The sequence below is a fragment of the Myotis daubentonii genome, chromosome 14 (assembly GCF_963259705.1).
Source record: "Myotis daubentonii chromosome 14, mMyoDau2.1, whole genome shotgun sequence".
NCBI lineage: Eukaryota > Metazoa > Chordata > Mammalia > Chiroptera > Vespertilionidae > Myotis > Myotis daubentonii.
The window spans coordinates 18,309,476-18,329,360 of NC_081853.1; the positions used below are offsets into that span (position 1 = coordinate 18,309,476).

At 52.2% G+C, this 19,885-nt stretch overlaps 1 protein-coding gene across 1 annotated transcript in view; it reads right to left on the reverse strand.

The window, feature by feature from the left end:
* CACNA1D (calcium voltage-gated channel subunit alpha1 D) overlaps positions 1 to 19,885 on the reverse strand; it is a 301,466-nt gene that overhangs the window by 20,428 nt on the left and 261,153 nt on the right. The window contains 11 exon segments of the mRNA XM_059663279.1: positions 4,385 to 4,515; positions 9,590 to 9,602; positions 9,604 to 9,692; positions 11,040 to 11,142; positions 12,644 to 12,740; positions 12,869 to 12,996; positions 13,542 to 13,701; positions 14,625 to 14,716; positions 16,162 to 16,227; positions 18,781 to 18,909; positions 19,320 to 19,364. Of these exon segments, the coding sequence (XP_059519262.1) occupies positions 4,385 to 4,515; positions 9,590 to 9,602; positions 9,604 to 9,692; positions 11,040 to 11,142; positions 12,644 to 12,740; positions 12,869 to 12,996; positions 13,542 to 13,701; positions 14,625 to 14,716; positions 16,162 to 16,227; positions 18,781 to 18,909; positions 19,320 to 19,364 (1,053 nt within the window).

The following is a 19,885-nucleotide window of genomic DNA, read 5'->3' on the forward strand; positions in this document are numbered from 1 at the left end:
GTTATTTGAAAAAAAATTTTTTTTTACTGGCCAGCATCAGGAAGTTGTGTTCATTTCATTTCTCTGTGGGGCGGCTGACCCCTCTTTTGCTCTCTCCCTCGTTCCCTTTCTCTGAGTCTCTGTTTGGAAGGGAAACCGGTTAAGCCTCGCATGTTCCCTTCCACGAAAAAGAGCCACCGTGAGCAGCGTCCGCGACAGGAGGCCATGGCTCCGCAGCTGGCCGCGGCCCTGCTTCCGCCTTCTGCAGGACTGCTTTGCTTGGAAGGGGTCTCCCTGGGGCCTTGGGTTTGCTTTTTCCTGCATTTCTCCCGAAATGCGGTTTCAGTAGAAATAAGCCCACTTGAGACTTTTCCCTTGCAAGGCCTCAGCCACCAACGCCTTCCGACTAACGAGCTTGGTGCTGTAGCTCAGGCAGAAAACTCTAAAGCATCCGTTCAAGCATCTGAAACAAATGAATCAGCCAGTGAAATCCCATCTGTTAGCACCTGCTCTCCTCGCAGATTAAAAAAGAAAGGAAAAGAAAAGCCTTACGGCTCTGGGTGGAATCATGCTTTTAAAAAAAACAATAAAAAAGCTTGCTCCTTTTTAGACCATGGTGACTTAGAAACAGGAGTCTGTACTCCACAGACGACACGTCTGCTGCACATCCCACTTTCCTCTGTGTGGATGCGCTGAGCCTCCTGCAGAAGCCGGGTCAAGGCCCATCAGGGGAGAAGCGGCATTGCTTCTTTTGTACCCCCCACCTTTCCACGTGACCACCAACGTCACCATCTGTTGGCTTGGAGTACAGACTCCAACATTCTAATACCTGACCACCGGACTCTTTACCAGCTGGAAATACTGGTCTCTTCCTCAAGCCCAACGGGTTAAAAACAAAGAAAAGACTATCCCCCTACAGTCGTCCTGTCATTACAATGAGCCAGGGACAGTCTCTCCTCAGACTGCACCAGAGCGTCTTTTGCTTAAAGGAAATGCTTGAATGTTGAAAGAAAAGGAAATGAACAAAACTTTTCCCACTTTGGGGTCTTTTTTCCCCCTTTCCACAAGACACTGGACAAATGTGTGTCCAGGACCCTCGCCTGGAAGGTCTGATGGGGCGCTACTAGTTGCTGGGAGGGGGCACATTCTTCACGTCCGCAGAGCTCTGTTCCTTTATTTACTTGCTCCTCGTGGAAACATGCAGGTCCCTCGGATGCGGCAATGATGGATGGAGAGCAAATGCTGAGTCAAACTAAAGTGAGCGTGGCATGGAGGGGATGAGTGGGAACACAAAAGGCCTGAGGCGGCTTCTCTCCAGCTCCCTCTGGACAGGTGCTGGAGAGAAGGCTGGCTTTCGTGATGATGAAGATGGATGGACAGGTGGAAACTGCACACTCATTCAGACCACAGAGGCCAGAGGACACTGGGGGCTGAGCTCCTGCCCACACGTGGACGCGGGAGCTCCTCAAGCCATTCCTCTTCGCGAAGACGGGGACACTGCCGTTGGTCTGAACACGGGGAGCCCAGATGGAGCCCACAGGGCTGGAGACCACAGTGCCTCTGTGTGTCCTTGAAAACCGTCCCATGGGGAGGGGCTCAGAACATGGACCAGTTCTGAGGCTCTTCAGACAGACGGCACTCGACGCAGCACAAGCACGCACATGCCTATGCCCACACTCCACTGCCACTAGCAATCGGTCAGCCGTGTGGCACCCTGGCACAGGGAGAGGCAAGCCACCCCACCTCTCAATATGCCATGCCCTGGAGGACCTGTGTGCTCGTCCTACTGACACTGTTGGTGCGGTTCTCCCATCGCCACTGGACTGCGTTTCCCTGACTGCGACACCATCACCTACCCTTCGTCATGCCGGAAGGAAGGGCCTCCTACGGCTGATTAAAAGCAGAGTGACAAATCACATCGAAAGCCATTTTTAGAGCAGAGGAAGCCAAAAATGTAATTAGGATTGTCCTCCAAGGAGACAAAATTTTTCCACTTTTGATGTTTGCTTCAGAACCAAATGCATTTTCAGAATTTATCTGTCGAGGTTATGAACACAACTTAATTTTCTAGGCTGTGCACTCAACATCAACTCCCACCGGAACCATGTAAAATGTGTTGATATTACCACTTAACTGGAAATATTTGCATTTCACCAAGGAAATGAAACTCTTTCCATACACAACAAAATGATAAATGTTTAGGAGGGGGGGGGGGAAACACACCTCAGCATTACTGTAGTACCATGTAATAGAGTCTTTTAACCCATGGTTTAAAAAGGCAGCTTTAACATCATTTGAACCTTCAACTTGAAGACTCCGTGGAGCCCATTCGTGAAATGTGAAAATTGTTTAGCTATGTGTTCTTTTCAGGTTTTAAAATATCAAAAGACTATATCCAGGCACCAGAGCAAGCCCTGAAGCCATCGAATTGGGAAGTTTTGGGGACTCAAAGGGATAACTCTGTAGCGAGGTGGTCATCACCCGTGCCTTCCACAGAAAATAAATAGAGGGGCCTCATAACACAGAGCTAACCTGATTAATGTAAATTACGACACAGCTATCCATGAAAGAGTACATTTCCCCCTCCAGAAAAGTCATTGAACTCCATCGACCCCACCAACTAGACCCTGAGCACACCAAGCAGGTCCCACGAGCAGAGGGCACCGGGGCACTCTGACACCAGGCTGGCCTAGCCCTCCAGGCCCAAGGCTCCTTTCGGGAAGAGCCATCAAAAACATGTTCGTCACTCCCTCTTTGCATCCAACTTGGCCACACTGCCCTCAAGAACGTGTGGGCCCAAGATAAGGTCAAAGGGACACTTGCCATTTTGCTTCATCTAAAGCTCCATAGGAACTGTGATCAAAGGGCTGTCGCCTTTGCAAACTGGATCAGCCAGAGGTGAAAGCGCTTTGCTCACCAAGTCTACAACCTGACACAGCAATGAGCCACCTGCCTGAGCCTGTGGTCCACCAAGCTGCCTTTAGGAGATGTGATCAGAGAAAGGAAGATCAGAAGCCTACAGTTGGATTCAGCTGATTCCGCCCCCCCGCCAACCCTGCAGCTGTCTGGGTAGAGCAGAAGTTTTTATCATGAATCAGCAGGTCATGGTCACATAAGGTCATCTACTAACCCAACATATGTATATGCACCCCTCATTCCTTCATTCATTCTTTCATCATCATTCATGTTCATATTCCCTTGTTCAGAGAGATCACACACAAGCCTTCACTTCAGTACTGACCATCACTGTGAACACAGTCAATACTGGGCACTTTTCCCCAGAAAAAAAAAAAGTGCAGGATTATTTCACATTGATCCTTACCCATAACTGTTAGGCCCAATTTAAGACGTGGTGATAACAGGGACAGAAAAGTAATTTTAGAGTAAACTAAAAAGGGAAAAATCCTTTATCCTATTCGCGATGGACTCGAAGCACTGTGGGTAGCAGAGATGGCAGGGCTTTCGATTAATTTAAACAGCTGTTTCTGACAACTCACCAACCTCTCTAGTTCCCTTTTTCCAGTTCTTAGCATCTTTTTCTCTCCCCCTCTTCACCCTGCATTCTTCACCACCAGCACTCACGAAGTCCCCTTCCTGGTCCCTGTGTGCGGGTCTCCACTGGGACTCCCTTCGCCTGCACTCCTGCTTCCCATCCCAGAGCTCTGGGCTCACCTAGGATTCCGTATCCTCACACCCTGGTTGGAACCAGAGGTTCCTGAAAGCCACCTCCACACTCTAGGAGCCCAGGGCGGGGCCATGGTTTAGGGGTAGGGACCAGAGGCTGGCCAGGTGGGAGAGAGCAGCATTTGCACAGCAAGCCTCACGGCCATCAAGAGACAACACAGAGAAACAGACACACCGCAGGCGTACACACACATGTACACACACGCACAAATGCATATGCACACGCGCGCACATACACACACACACACACACACACACCAGGAGGTGATGGATGTTACTGAAATGGACCAAAAACCAACAAGCAGTGGGGTAAGAAACAAACAGAAACAAAACAAAGCACTTGCGTTCAGATGGAAAGCTGTTTCCTGGGCAGCCAGGGCTGGAGCCCAGGGCTTGGGGTGGGTGGGTGCCTGCTGGGAGGGCACTGTCTTGGGAGAAGCCTGGAGGAGAGAGGCGCGAGGGTAGTGCTCACTCCCCTCTCCCAGGGCTGTCCCGGGGTTCCTGTGCCACAGGCCGCAGCAGTCGCCAGAGGAAGCAAGGAGACGGAGGCACTTACCTGGTGGCCCAGAAATGGCTAGTCCACATTTTAGGGTGTGTGCAGTATCTCAGTTTAAACAAATCCTTGTGGTACTGCTCAACCATGAACTGTCAGCTCTCTAATGTTTCAAATAAGCTCGTAAAGTGGTTAGTGAAAAGATAAGACAACAAAACAACAATTCACCTGTAGGGCAATTGTGGTGTTCTTCGCAGGGTATTTTCCCACCAGTCCTTGTTCTTTCCGTTTCTTGAATTTCCTAAAGTAGTCCTGTATCAGGAAAGTGGCATAGAACTTCCCCACGGTTACCTCATCATCTAAACGGAGAGACCAGACACAGCTCTCCCGAATCAGCACATTTGCACCAAGAGCCTACACACTGGCTTCTGGGTGGGGCGGGGGACAGCGCAGAGGCACTGAGCTCTCGGCTTATAACACAGGAGGGAGACTAGCTCTAGCAAAAAGCGGGGTTCGGCAAAGCAGTTAAGGCTCAAAGTTAGAGTCAGTTAGATAAACTGACACTCAAAATTGCAGAAAATAACATTTGTCATGAGTTTAATAGAGCAGCGTATTAGTAACATTACCAAGTGCTGTCTTGGTTATTTACTTAAAATAAAAATTACACAACAAAAAAGGCTTTCCTAGGTCATATTTTCACCCCTGTGCACAGGGATTTGCATGTGTAATTACCATGAACTCCAAGGGCAATTAACCATTCAAATCCCGATGCCTGGAGATAAAGACAGAGACCTCAGAAAGGGGACAGACAAGCTCAGAAGAAGAGGAAGGTTCATTAAAGTGACTGCAAACCCAGATTTTCATGTGCCCCTTGACTCTGCCAATAGCCTCCATATGCCATTTCTTGGTCTGTAATTCAGAACTAGTTGTGGTGTGTGTGTGTGTGTGTGGTGTTTTTTTTTTTGGGGGGGTGGGTGGGAGGTGCTGTAAGTGACAGCGCCAACTAACCTCATGGTGGAGCTGACTTACTTCTGCTTTGTTCAGAAACAACTGGAACTCTGCTGAGCATTTTACAGGTGATGCATGAGGCAGAATAGAGGCTCTGGCTGTCTGGGGTAAACCACCTTGGCAGTGTGCGTGTGCCCCAGGATCTCCACAAGCCTTGCTCCCCCAGGTTGCGGTGTGCCCAGGGTTCCTGTGGGCATGGACCGCTGACCATGATTTGCAGAGGCTGGGGGTGGAATGGTTGCTAGCACTCAGGCTTTAGCACAGCTAAACCTTTGGCCAGGCTGCCCTTGTAAGAGTTTCATTTGATCTGGGGCAAGGAGCTCAACCTCTATGTATAAAAGGAGCTATGTCTCTTAGAGGATCTGTGAGGACCACAGGAGGAGAGGCATGTGATGTATGCAGCCCCTGCTGGGGTGGCCCTCATTCTGGGGGCTGGATGACTGAGCCACGGGAATCACTATCATTTCACACCCACCAACAGTGAGATCCACTGCAATAGATCGTAGGGCACACAGGTGGGGGGACACTGAGGCCCACTGTGTTCCCTAACGCACCGTGGCTGGGGTTCGTTTAGCGCCCATGTGGGAGATGTCTCTGTCTGGACAATGCTGGGCCATCCAGGGCTGCCTCTCCAAACTCCCTGGTCAAGACCTACTCAGTGTTACTGTGAGAGAAGATGCTTGGAGTGGTTGGACTTCGAGGACATGTTGCATTCCTTCCAAACCCAAGCTGGGCAAGTCTGGAAGGGTGCAGGGGCCACCAACGTGAACCCAGGCTTGTGCAGCATGTGAAACCGTGGTCCCTCACCTGTCTCAGGCTGGTCTAGTGATGCCCTCACGGGCAAGGAGGCGAGAGGTGAAGAGAGACCATGCGGGTCTTCACATTTCAACCTTTGCCCTTGAGCTGCTCTCTGTTTTGCCCGGGGCTGTTTGGACACCAGTTCCAGCCACCCCTCCTATTGGGCACCTACAGGTACCAAGCCCTGAGTCAGGGAGCTCCACTCGGGTTGCCCGGACTCTTCAACCACAACTCTGAGATGGTGGATCTGCTCACCCGCGCTGACAGCTGAGAAGGTTGAAGGACTTGCCCCAGGCCAGTCAGGTTGGGACATGAATGCCAAGCCAGCTCTCCTCTTCCTCTGCACCACCTCCCTGAGGGATGGCCTAGCTCCAGCCACACAGGCCACCTTCTTCTGTGGGGCGGCCTCTCCCAGAGTACAAGTCTCTCTCGCTACTGGGCTGCAATCTGGAGGGGAACCCACTGCTGACTGCATAGAGGTCCCTGGGGCCCCGGGGGATTCTCCGCCTGCTGCACCACAGCGGCCTCTCAGTCCAGACTCCCAAGCCTTCTCTGGGGGCTTGCGGAAAAATGCCTCTCTCTCCACAGAAGACCACCTCCTGCCACACCGATATGCCCCAGCACACACAGGCCTACCCTCACCTCCCTTCAGCCTGGACTGTGCGAGCCTGGAGGGGCCCCGGGGCTCCTGCAGGGGGGTCTGGGCTTCCCCGGGCCTGGAGCCAGGCCACAGTGTCCTCGGGGAAAAGCTGACGTGTTTCTCCCTGAGGGGCCACATGGAGCAGAGCACAGCCATCCAGGGCTCTGCAGGGCAGGGTGCAAGGGCCACGTGGGCTGCTCCACTGAGACTGAGCCCAGGAAGAGCTCTTAAAACAGGAGAGTGAAAGCCATAGCACAGGGTGGGGAACCTTTCTTCTGCCCAGGGCCATTTGGATATTTATAGCATCCTTCGCAGGCCATACGAATTATCAGCTTAAAAATTAGCCTGCCATATTTGGTCAAACATTTAACTAACTCACCCCTAACACAGGGCCAGAGCAACTGATTTCCCGGGCCTTATATGGCCCGGGGCCGGACATTCCCCTCCCCTGGCCATAGCAGGACAGGAAGGGAAGGAAGAGAAGGAAGGCAGGGAGGGTGTCTGGGCTCAGGACTAGAGAGAAAGGGGTGGGGCCGGCTCTGAGTGCTCTTTAGGGAAAAGGGGCCCAAGAGCCAGGTCAAGGAGCGAAGGCCCAAAGCAAGGAGAGCCTCTTGGAGGGGAGGACCCAGGAAATGCGTGACAAGAGTGGAGGGGAGAACATGAGCAAGGGTCAGTGATGGGCAATGAGACGTCAGCCTTATGACGGAGACAGCAGACAGGCTGCCTCCCGAGCCACAGCCTCCCGCACAGAACAGGTCCCGGCTGGTATTCCAGGGCTCCGTCCTGAGTGGCCCCTTACTATCAAGCTCATGACAACCTGGGGCACCTCACATCACACTGTGCCAGCAACTCCTCCTGAGATGGGCACCTGCTGTCACCAGGTCTGTAAGGGCCTCCCTGACCACCCCACATCAGCCAGTCCCGGCGCAGGGACAGCTGGCCTGGCTCCGTCTGCTGCTCTCTGTGAGGTTACAGCAGGGAGGGCACCGAGCCCGTCAGCCGTGGGAGCTACCCACTTGCTGGCCTGGAGGGCTGAACGAATATTCTCGCTTTCTAAGTGTGCCATGGCGAGGGAAAGGCGGGAACCACTCACCGACTGGCATGGGAAGGACTCAAAAACAAAGAGGCAGAATTAGAATGCTGCCCAGCACCTCACTCAGGGTCTGCTCACCGCAGCCAGAAGCCCAGGCCTTTCCACCTTCTGCAGTGGCAGCAGCGCTTATCTGAGACTCAGCCCGACAACATTATCCCAGCACATACACAAGCCATGACACGGGGCTTCTGGAGGACCCCATTTCCCCTGAAGCCCTCTTTTCTACTTCCGGGTTTCACAGTGCCACCTAATGCCATTTTGAAATAGATTAATACCCACTCCATTTAAAGAGATACAGAGAAAAAGCCAAGGCCCGTCATTGGGCCAAGAATGCGGGAGAATATGTAGCTTTTAGTAGACGTCTAGTAGAACTAAAAGCTGGCCAGTTTTTTCAAAGGAAGGGAGCTTAGATCCTGAGCCAAATTCTGGACTTTTTTCTAGTCACATGAAAAGAAACGAAGTTTCACGGGATGCTGTCCAAGGGGGTCTAGCCAGGATGGGCCCTGACATGTGCGTGAGGCTAGTTTGCAATGAAGGTGGTGTTTCAGGGGGAGGTTTACTCAGCCAGCCCAGACCGCTATTCTGAAGCATGCATCTGCATTTCGAGAAACATTGTAGGGGAATACAGTTGGCAAGAGATAACTCTGATTCCATGCCACTACCCTAAAACAGAATTGCTTCAGAATATTCTGAAAGACTGAGCGTTGAAAGGAATGGAGGCTGCAGAAAAAAGCTCAAGCACATTGTTACGACAATTTTTGAGAAAGCGATTAACCTCAGCCATGCGAGCACTTGGGTGTGCAGCTCTGAAGAAAAGAAGGAAACGGAAGAGTTGTTTTAAATGTGCAGCATCAGTTCTGTGGACAACAGTAACAGTTCTCCCGCGGACAAATGTGCAGGACCAGTTCTCGGGGGGGGGGGGCAGAGAGTTTGAGGGTTTTGTTCTTTTTGGTCTGGGGGGCCTTTCTGCTGCCCCTTTGTGGGCCATTTTCCCCGGCTTCGGGCCATGACCGTGCTAGCTATGGTGTCCCCTGCAGTGACAACAGCTCGCCCTGCTTCTCATTTCATGCTGAGGACCAGAGCGGCCCGCACAAGGCTCTCTCTCCCCAAGAGCCAGAGGTTGTCACCTTCTCAGAGGGAGAGGTATGGGCCACCATTTTGGCCCAGGGTCCTGGAGTCCGTGTCCAGACCTGAACAGATCCTGCACCTTTAAAACGTGAAAATAAAAGTCGAAAAACAACCACCTCAACTTCTAAGTCCATGTGCACTTAAACGAAAGTGGAGAAACAGTGTATAAATTATATATATATAGACTTTATATATGTATAACTTTACATATATAAATCTGAAAAAAGTTTAGTCGGTTATTTCTTGATAAATAACGAAAGAAAAAAGCATGCCTGTTAGTTCTGTCCCTACTTAAATTCTAATGATAGGGACCTTTTTTGGCTAGTTATGGTAGTAAACTCAGTCTTGACAAGGGCATTTTGAAAATACCATTTTCTGACAGCTATCAATTTTTTTGTGAGAAGCTTTCAACACTATGTTAAAGGATACATGGAAACTAGCTTTAAATATTTCATTTTGGACCCCCAAAGTCTAGACTTTTCCTTTTGAGGCAGCAGGCTTGCCCTCTAACATTAATTCCCACCCCCCAGCAGAAAAGCCCAGCTCCAGCCACCTTGTCTGGTTGCCCTCCCGCTGAGGCCTCTCCTTGGGAATGCTGCTCATATGACCCCAAGTAACTACGCCAGAGGGCCGGCGGCTTTCTTTAGCGCTTGGCCTCAGCGACCTAGCTGATGCATAAAGCAAGCCGCAGCCGAGCTGGCGGCAGACACGACCGCTGAAACCCACGTGTTGGCCAAGAGCTACTTAGGAAAGAGATTGCACTGACCACCAGCTGGAGGGGACAACTTGGTCAAGCAGCTTCATGCTGGTTTTCTTCCAGATTTTCTTTATCACAGCTCGCAGCTCTTCGTTAGCTTGTTCCAGGTTCCCTGGATGCAAAGAGCAAGAGGAGAAAACAAGCCTTGCTTCTTGGCCAGCAATCCCTCAGCTGGGACCATGCTGCTCGCCCCCCTCCCCGCCCCCGCCCCCCCCCCCCCCCCCCCCCCCCCCCCCCCCGGCCAAGCTGACCTGGGTAGGAGCATGGCCCTCAGGTGGCAGCACGGCCCTTTGATGGGTGCCCCTCCCCGCAGGCTCCCCGGCCAGGGCCATTCACACTACCTAACAGCTGCGTCACTCCACTATGGGAAGGACCACGTTTTACTCTGGAATCCATGTTCTACCTTCCCAAGCCCACACCTACACCTTTCCCCCTGCTCCCAGCCTAGAATGCCGAATCCTGCCTCTGTCCTTGAAAACCCAGACTAAATTCCACCCACATAAGACTTTCAATTCCCATTGTGTGGACTCATCCGTAGCACCCGCATCATCTTGGTCTTATCAGCTGGGCTGATGTTTGTCTCCTCAACGGACACGTCAGTGCAGAACGCCATCCCGCCTCCTGCATCCCTCGCTGATGCAGGTGGGGGCCAGGGGCCGGGGAGCCCACTGCAAGGAGCCCGTGAGCTTGCGGGGACTGGCTTTGCTGGATAGAGTCACCCTGAGCTCCGGGGCTGCGGGAAAACAGCTGCCCATGGACTCCGCAGTGTCCACTGCTGGCCCCTCTTCCCCCTCCGCCCTCACAGTCTCTGCTTCTCCACCTCATGGTCACCCCTCCACCTGCTGCAATTGCTTTCCATGCCACCTCTGAAGCTTCCACCGAGACAACAGCAATGGCCACGCTCCAGGCTTATTCTACCAGGGCTGAGCGTGGCCCCGGAGACCCGTGTGCTTTGGTCTCAGCTGGGAAGACGCTGGTCGTAATAGTGTTTCCCACCACGGGCCAGCACTGCAGAGGGGCTTCTGCAGGCATCATCTCACCTCATCCCCAGGACTTCCCCTGATGTAGGTGTGTTCCTTTCCTTCCCACAGAGAACAACCTACAGCTCAGAACAGGAAAACCCTTCACAAAGGTCACACAAGCAGGAAGGGTCAGTTGGAGGGAGCTCAGGGGTGACGGTGCCAACTCTGCCCTGATCTCCCACCTATTGCCGCTCCCTAGTAAGCAGTGGCCTGAGTCACCTCAAAACTCCCAGGGACAAAGTGAAACATAAAGGAAGGAAAGGAGGGGTGAGGGAGGTGGGAACAGTGCGTCCACCAGCACAAAGGTTCTCACTGCACTCACCATGCCCTTCCCAGGGCCCCCCCTCAACAAGGAAAGGCCCAGAAGGGAGAACACAGGCGGGAGGTGGCATCTCCTCCCAGTTCTGCCCCCTGACCTGCTCCCAGGGGACGCTCACCTTCCGTCTTGATCTTAAGAGCTGTGCGGACCAAAGCAAACAGGGTTGCATTAAACATGACTGTCCCATCACTGTTGAGAGGCATGTTCATGGCAACTAGTCTCTGCAAACAGAAAGAGAAGCTTCTTACCAGCATGCGAAGGACTGATGGCAGCCGCAGCCCTTTCCCGTAGTTATTCTGTTTCTCCCTCATCTCTTTTCCAGTCGACCCTACAAATTTAACTCACCGGCCATTTGAGGAGCACCTACCTACCAGCTGGGGCTCTGACACGACAAAGATCAAAGCTTTTAGTCATGAAACACAGATGCTGGCCCGTGGGATGCTCTTGGTGTTTCACCTTGATTGTTTAATCATCTCACTGTCCCAGCGTTTTTCTCCCTTTCTCAAAAACCAGCTCTCCCTATGTCCTGTGGTCAGGCCTCTATTCTGGGCACATCCTTCAGGCTGTCGTGAGGGTAAAATGTGGTACCAGGTACAATGAGCCAGGCACAGGGCAGGGGACTCAGGTCCTCCAACAACTACAGCAGGGTACGTGACTATGCCAGACACAGAGTGTCCTTTAAGGACCTGCCCTGGGGCGACCCTTGTGGAGTCCACATGGTTTCTGCAAGTGTTCGGTGCTTCGGGGCAGGGAACGATGGGTGTGGCTGGGAAAATCTCTGAAAGCTGGAAATACACAGTAGACTCGACTCTGCTACCTTGGGTCTGTCTAGAACCGGCCCAGCAACCCTGGAGTGCAGGCTGGCTGGGTTCCCACAGGATAGAGTTTTTAGAAAGGGACTTCTTTCTGTTGCTGCAGCTGACTCCAGGTGAGTCACTGTGAGCTCAGCCAGGGCTCTCAGGGAGCAGGGTCTGAGGTGAGAGCTGCAGAAATGGATTGGGAGGTCTGCACGCAGTCATGGCCGGCCACCGCCTGTGCTCAGGAGAGGAGCGCCGGCGCAGGGGGCACGGTGCCGCGTCCACCAGCACAGAGGCTAGCAACGCCCGGGGACCCGGTCTTCTCCACTCCACTTCCTCAGTGGAGCCCTCAGCCACCTCCTCTCTCTCCCCTCCCACTGCCCTCACTCTGGCTCTTGTCACTTCACACCCAGACAGTCCCCACAGCTCTCCCGGGTGTCCCCTGCCCCCATTTACTTCTCCCTCTGACACGGAAGTCCACCTGTGCTTCTTCCCTGGACCTCAGCATGGCCTGGAAGGTTCCTCACAGCCACGCCGTATGCACCTGTGCCCTTCCACCACTTCCTCTTCTGTTCCAGTCATACCAATGACGCCCCATTTTCTGCCTCCGTGTCAGGGTTCTCTGTGCTCCTTCCATCTCTGACAACCCCCCACGTCTCTCTTCCTATGCCTGACGCAAAGGTCACTGTCCCCGGCCTTCACCCAATGACGAATGACATAACTGCCCTCCTATTCCTATCGTTGGCTGACAGGGTGTCCCACGAGTGACACGCCTGGGAGTGCCTCAAGGATGGGAACCAGGTGTCATTCGTCTCCCCATCCTGGGCGCCTGACTGCAGGTGCGAGGGAAGGTCACTGAGTGGTTTTTGAATGAAACAGGGAGTCTTTGCAAGAGAGGCCGTCAGACACCCAAGGGGACACTCACCTTACAGGCTACTCTGTGTGGGCACAGCTTCCCGAACCCCAGGGGCGGCTGGATGCGGCGCAGCAGGGTGACCACGTCCAGATGCTTGATCCGCCCCCTGAGACAAAGCGGAGCGTGAGGTCCCGGCAGCAGCGCTGAGCTTTCAGTCCTTCCCACCTCCCCAAACCACGGCCCCCGTCCCAGAAACACCCCCCACAAACAGCCAGGGCATCCTTCCCAACCTACTTGGCCTCGGGGTCATATTCTGACCATATTCTTTTGAATTCGTCTAAATGGTGAGGTCCCAGAATGGACCAGTCCCGGGTCAGATAATCAAAGTTGTCCATGATGACGGCCACAAACAGGTTGATGATCTGTGAAAGCAAACCAGAGGGAGGAGCCTCAGCGGCAGTCATGAATCGGGCCGACCCCGGTGGGTGCTCCCTCAGCATAGGGGCACGAAACCCGTGAACCCATTTCCCCAGAGAGGCTGTAGAAACCCCGGCTGGAAGCAGACTTCTGGCTTCCCGGGGTGGCTCTGGTATAGTCCCAGGGGCAGGCAGGGGGATGAATTATCTGGATCTTTGAAGCACACCACAATGTTATCATTTCACTGCTACCAAATAACTCACACTCTTAAGTCACTGCTCTGTGCATGGGCTGTGACATTTTTATAAAGAAACCAGCAGTCCCAAGCAGTGGGACTGCCCAAGCCCGTGACAAAGCCTCGAGGCCCTGCTCACAAGGAAGGTGCTTACCACTGACAATTAAAACAAAAACCGGCCACGCCTGCCAAGTGGAGGGAGCTGCTCATCAGCACGGAATACCCCCAGCAGGCGGGTGGGGCACCGTCCCTGGTCTGATTCCCAATGCTACACCACACCTGCCGATTCAGAGGGGAGCCCTCCTGCTCACGTACCAGGAAGGCGCAGAGCATGTAAAAGCTGATGAAGTACACGATGGCGAAGTTGCTCCCGCAGGAGTACTCCTCCCCGGGGTTGTAATCCGACTCGGGGTCACAGAGTTTCCCCGGGAGGCAGGCCAGCATGATCTCCTGCCAGGCCTCGCCGGTCGCACACCTTTTTCAGAGCGAGCAAAGGAAGGGCTATTAGTAGGCGCAGAGGGATTTGAGGCTCAGACCTCTACAACATTTTAAGAAGAAAAAAAAAAGTTTCTCATTGCAGCAACACCCAAGGAATTTGTCGACAAGCCAGTGTGAATTAGTGAAGATATGAAATTCCTATTTATTTTCCAATGCAATTTATTTCACTATAAGTGGAGGCGCTGCTGTAACTTCCTTTGATTTATATCAATCGATACGAGCACATCAGTTCTTTTTGTAAAATTAGATGTTTGGTTTTGTGCCTTCTCTTCTTCAAACCCTTATGTTAAAGTTTTTATCAATTATTCTCTATCCATGACTTAACATCTGACAACTTGATAAGACCCCGTTCACCTTGTTGAAAGCCAAGGACTGGAAACTGCCTAACTTGCAAATGGCTTGCTATCTGGCCACGGAGTCCTTATCAATTACTTGTATAATTTCTAGAAAGTTCTCTCACTTTGAGGCACCCTTGTTTGCAGAGTTAATTAACTGGGGTTAACAGCAACCCTGTAAAATTTCAAATTCCACATCTTAAGATGTGCCACCACTGGCTGTGCAAAAGGCTTCTGTGCTCCTGCAAAACCTCTGTCTTCCCGGTTGTGTTTCAGTGGGTCCTCCCATGCATATGCTCATCTCCTTCCAGTTCCCCGGGTAGACCCACTAACTCCCAGAGGGATAAACCTTAAACCACCACAGTCGAAATGAACACAGCAGTTTCTACAAGCCAGCAACACTCCCCTGTGGCTGAGCGGTTAGTGTCTCTGCTTAAGAACACAAAACAAACAAGCAAGAAAGCCACCGGGACCAACTGGGAACGGCCACGCTGGTGAGTAACTCATGTCCTCTGTCACTCTGCAGCCCACAGCTAGAGCCACGCCCCGTGCAGGGCTCCGTCACCTGAAGAGCAGCAGCACCGCCTGGGGAAAGGTCTGGAAATTGTTGTTCCTGTTGATCTGGTTGTTGTCTCTCATGGCAACTTTCCCAAACATCTAGGTGGAGAAATTATTACGGGAAAAAAAAGAATAGATTTTGTCATTTAAAAAAAAGAAACTCTTCCTGTCTGAATTTAGAACTAACTCAAATTCGATCCACACCCACAGGGCTTTCCCACGTGCCGGGCACTTCATTTATTCACCAAGATGTGCCGGGCACTGTGCTGACCACAGGACCACAGGCGGCAGATACATTCTCCCCTCAGGGAGTTCTGACCCTGGAGGAGGGACAGGAAAGCAAGCACCAGGGATTCTGACCCTGGAGGAGGGACAGGAAAGCAAGCACCAGGCAGCAGCCCGCGGATGAGAGCTGGTGGGCCAGCTGCACAGGGGGGCACAGAGAGGTCCGCAGAGCGGAGGCGGGGCCTTGGGTCAGGGAGGCTCCCGGGAGTGAGATGAAGGCCCAGAACTGAGGGCTCGGAGGTGCGCCCGGAAATTAAGAGAATGGGTGTGCACAAAGGTCAGGCTGCAGACAAGCGTGGGGCCGTCGGCCACGGAGGGCAGGGTGGGCTTTCCCTCCAGGGTCAGGGGAAGTTAGGAAATACGTGTGGGACTCAGAGAAGCAGACTGACATTTGAGGAGAGCGTGGCGCAGGCTAAGCCTCCCGCGTGGTAGGTGCATGCAGTTCCCAGCTCTCTGAGACAGCTCTGGGCTAGGTGAGAGTGTCCTGCCACAGAGGGCCTTTTGGGGCACACACAGCACACATGCTGTTGAATGACAGGGACCCTAGCGTGTGACGCTCAGTTCCTAACACCTGCTAGGATTCCTAGCGACTTGTGAATCCTTCTCTGCCTTCGGAATAGAAGAAATAAGCATGACCCCTTCTCTCCTCTGGAATCACACCACCTCTTTACACTCGCACCCCTCCCTTATCTGGAAGAGGGCATCTACCGAACCCACAGAGTACGTGGCAGACACCACCCAGCAAGGTTCGGCTCCACGGGGGGCTCCCCACCTCCCCCTCCTCCTGGAGGCTCTGCCCACTGCAGCTTCGGGTCAGGGCTGCTGTTGACGAAGCCCCCGTCCTGTTCCCCACCCCGGGAGGAGTTGGCCAGTAGCCTGTAGCCCCCCAGCCGGGTCACATGCTTCTCCTCAGGGTGCTACTGAGGCAAGACAGTGGTCCCAGGTCAGATGCAGAAAATAGGATAATCTTGGCTTCTCTGAGCCTGGCATTTCCTGTTGCTAAAATCAACTATGGATTTTCTTGATCAGTTGCCTCTCCCAAGACTCAGAGTGGAGGTGAGGGGAACCACCAAACCCAGCTTTTCTTGACTTAGTCCAACCCCTCCTTGTCCTTCTGAGCCTGACTCTGTCACAGGCTCCTTTCTTTAGAGCCACATCTTTCTCTTAAGCAGCAGTTGTGTTGGTTTTCCATTTCACCTGGTGAAGGTGCATCTTGCCCCAGATCTGGGACTACCGAGCGAACGGGGCCCTGAGCTCACCTGCATGCCGATGACCGCGTAGATGAAGAACAGCATGGCTATGAGGAGGGCGACATATGGGAGCGCCTGCAAGAGAGGAAGCACCCAGCTCAGTGTGGCCTCTAGTCCCCGTGCTGCTCGGTACAGACTGAAGACCCACACGGGCCCACATGCTTTTCTCTTTCATGTTATATGGAAAGAGCATCACAGAGAGAATGGACTTTTTAAAACCTAGCCCAGCACCATGGCTTCAGTCCTGAAGATGCCAGCCATGTGCACACCTAGTGTCACAGAGCTGCAGGCAGGACAGCTTCCCACAGTCGTGAACAGTGGATCCTAACCCTAGGCAGTGTCACCACTGACACTCCACTCTCATAATAATGCTTACATTCATCACTGATTCCTTTGTGAAAACTCTACAATTGATCAAACCATTCCAGCTCAGACATTCAGATGGCTCCCACTTGCTTGTGTGGGCCTGTGTGCATGGGAGCGAGGGGCTCCTGTAGCTCACCTTGCCAAGGACTAGCACTTTGCAACATCACCTGGCCATCTGCTGAAGTGCTCCCTTAAGGAGAAGTCTTAGGAGTGGAATTATTGGGCTAGAGGGAAAGAACCACTTTCTGGCTGTCACTGTAGAAAACAAAGACACTTTTCTTAAAATGCACACTTTTCCGAAAGAACCACTGAGTTGGGGGTTGGGCCAGGGAAAAAGGAGCTACCTGGGTGGTCGTCAAGCCTGGGTTCTCCTTAGGAACATCAGATACGAGCCTGTGCGTCAGGTCAGAACCCTGGCCCTCTGACCCAGTGTTCTTCAACTGCTGTTTTATCTCATCCCACGTGACAGATGTCCATGTGTCTGGGACACCTCCAGGGAATGCCCAGATTGTTAGCCCTAATGCCAGGCACACGTTTAAAGCATCGACGTCCTCTTCTGCCCGCTAAAGGCCGGTGGCTGTGACACTTCCTGACGTGTGCCATCTCCGCACCTGTGACCGGCTCGGGGCAGTAACACCATCCTGGCGGTGTTACTGTTGATGTAACACTGGCTGGACCGGTTCACTGAGTGTCAGGCTTTCCTATACCTACATGCATTTTCTTCCTAGTTTATGGAGTATTTAAGAATTCTGTTGGCACCCTTTCTCAGGTTTTATGAACTATTACTCCATGACATGAATTTATCTGTTAAAAAAGTTTAGCAATTTCTTTAAAAGTAAGAATGACATTATTACATGAATTCATTGTGTTTTTATAGCAGTTCACAAACTGATGCTTTCTCCACTCCATATTAATAACAACTGTCTAGGGCAGCGGTTCTCAACCTGTGGGTCACGACCCCTTTGGGGGTAGAATGACCCTTTCACAGGGGTCGCCTAAGACCACCGGAAAACACATATATAATTACATATTGTTTTTGTGATTAATCACGATGCTTTAATTATGTTCAATTTGTAACAATGAAATTGGGGGTCACCACATGAGGAACTGTATTAAAGGGGTGCGGCATTAGGAAGGTTGAGAACCACTGGTCTAGGGTTTCATCCCTTACCAGGCTCACCCACCTCAGGCCCTGCTCCGCCTTCCTGTCTCAGAGCTACATTCTGGCTCCTCCTACATTGCCCCACCGGGACTTGTGATTTTCCTTCTTTGAGGTCCTGGATCTACTCCCTTCTCCTCTTTATGTGTTCACATCCTACCCTCTGTGGGAAAACGCTTTCTGGGAAGTCAATGCTGGTCACCTCAGAGGTGGTGGGGGTCAGTGTAAACTTTTTCTTTATATATCTTTGGATCGCTTCCCTTGTTAATGTGAGCATTTATTACCTTTGAATTAAAATAGTCAAATAATAATAATAATAATAATAATAATAATAATAAAACAAGATATAAGATTCATTCTCTAATGCTTGTGCCTATCTACAAATTCCCTACATGGGTGTACCTTTCTAACAAGAATCTATACTGCTCTCAGTCCAGAGGACTTGAGTACCAGGTGGGGTGCTGGAAGGCACGGGAGAAGCCAGGTTCTGTCCAGGAATAGACTAGAACTGGGCTGACCAGCCTGAAGAATCACAAATGACGATGAGACCTGGCTTATGCCTAAGTGTCCTCATCTCCGTTACCCTCCCAGGCACTGGCTAAGACACTGGTGAGATGTGCTGGCCCCGGTGAAGTGGTCCCTGATTCGTATCTAGACCAGCTGACAGGACCATTGCAGCCGTATGAGGAGAAGCCACCCTAGCAAGAGGCTGTGAGGTTCTGGGGTCTTCTGGGACCCAGCACTTCTCTAGGACATCATCATTTAACACCGGACCTGGGGAGGACCAGACTGAGTACTCAGAGGCTCCACATCTCTCAGAGTTGGAAATGGTGCAGAACTCTCAGGCGCAGGTCCTTACTGCTTTCTTTTCTGCTTCTTTTAAGGAGGTAATCCTATTTCATTTACCCAAGTAACAAAGGGTTGGGTCTCTCCAGCATTCCATATTCTCTATTGACCTAGGTGGTCATGTGACCCGGGCAGTCACGTGACCTAGGTGGTCCGTGGTCATGCAGAAGAGAGTCTGGATCTGCCACGATGGGGGCCAATCACTGACTTGCATAGGCTCTTCAGAGACAAAGAGAAGCCTGTGGCCCGGCTCTTACCTGAAAGGACTTAATGAAGGTCCACAGCAGCGTCCGGATGCCTTCCCCCCTGCTGAGAAGCTTCACCAATCGCATCACTCGGAAAAGACGGAAAAAGGTGATGGAGATTCTATTGCTCTCTTCAGAGTTCTGAAGGGTTATCATGGAGAGGTCAAACCCAATGGAAAGTAGAACATGCAACACTTTTCAGAAAAACAGCAACAGATGCAAACACAGGTGACAGAAGTAAGAATTGAAGATGTGTTTCTAGGGCCTTTTCACCTTGAAAGGCATGATATGAAAGGAGAAGTTACATGCTAACAACACAGGGCATGGAAAACTGCGTCCACACAGCACATGCATGTCCACGTGGTCTAGTGTGTTAAGAGGTGAATGCTGGGCTGGTCAAGAGTACTGGACACTGATGATGAATGCAAACCACTGCAGACACTGTTCTGGAAGAACAATCATGGAGAGTACAGAAACACTGGGGAAACTCGACATGGCCAAATAAACTCGAGGAAAAGGCCCAGCCCCTGGGCACTAGTGGCCGGTCTTACCCCGGGTGGAGCAGTTGGGACAGGGATATTTTCACTCTCAGTTGGCTTTAAGAAATCAAAGATTGAACAGGAATTAATGAACTGGGAAGGAAGCAGTGGTCCGGGAGGACATCCCCTCCCCCCTTTAAAAAATGTGTGGCTAATGTCTTAGGACGACACACCTGCTCCCTCCCTGAGAAAATGCCAGGGACTCTGCTTGGAACTGGACTTGAGGGCGGGCAGCCATGGACCCAGGCTCACACTCCTTTCTAAGTCACCTCCAGGATAATGCTGCAAGACCTCAGCTGTCCCACTGTCAGAATGCAGAGCGGGGCTCTCTGTGTGTCTTCTGGGGAGCCTGGCTCTCTTCGCTGCATCTGAGCTGTGGGTCTCAGAACTCACTGCTTTGCAGTGGGCCAACCAAACTCTGAGGAACAGAATGACTCTACCAAACAGGGCGAATGGAGTGGCAGCTGCCTGTGGCCCACAGGCGCCCTGGACCACACTCTGATCCTGGGGCCACATGCCTGGGCAGCGTGTGTCCCATGATGCCATCTCTGGCAAGGCTGCTGGGGAGCTGGACAGAC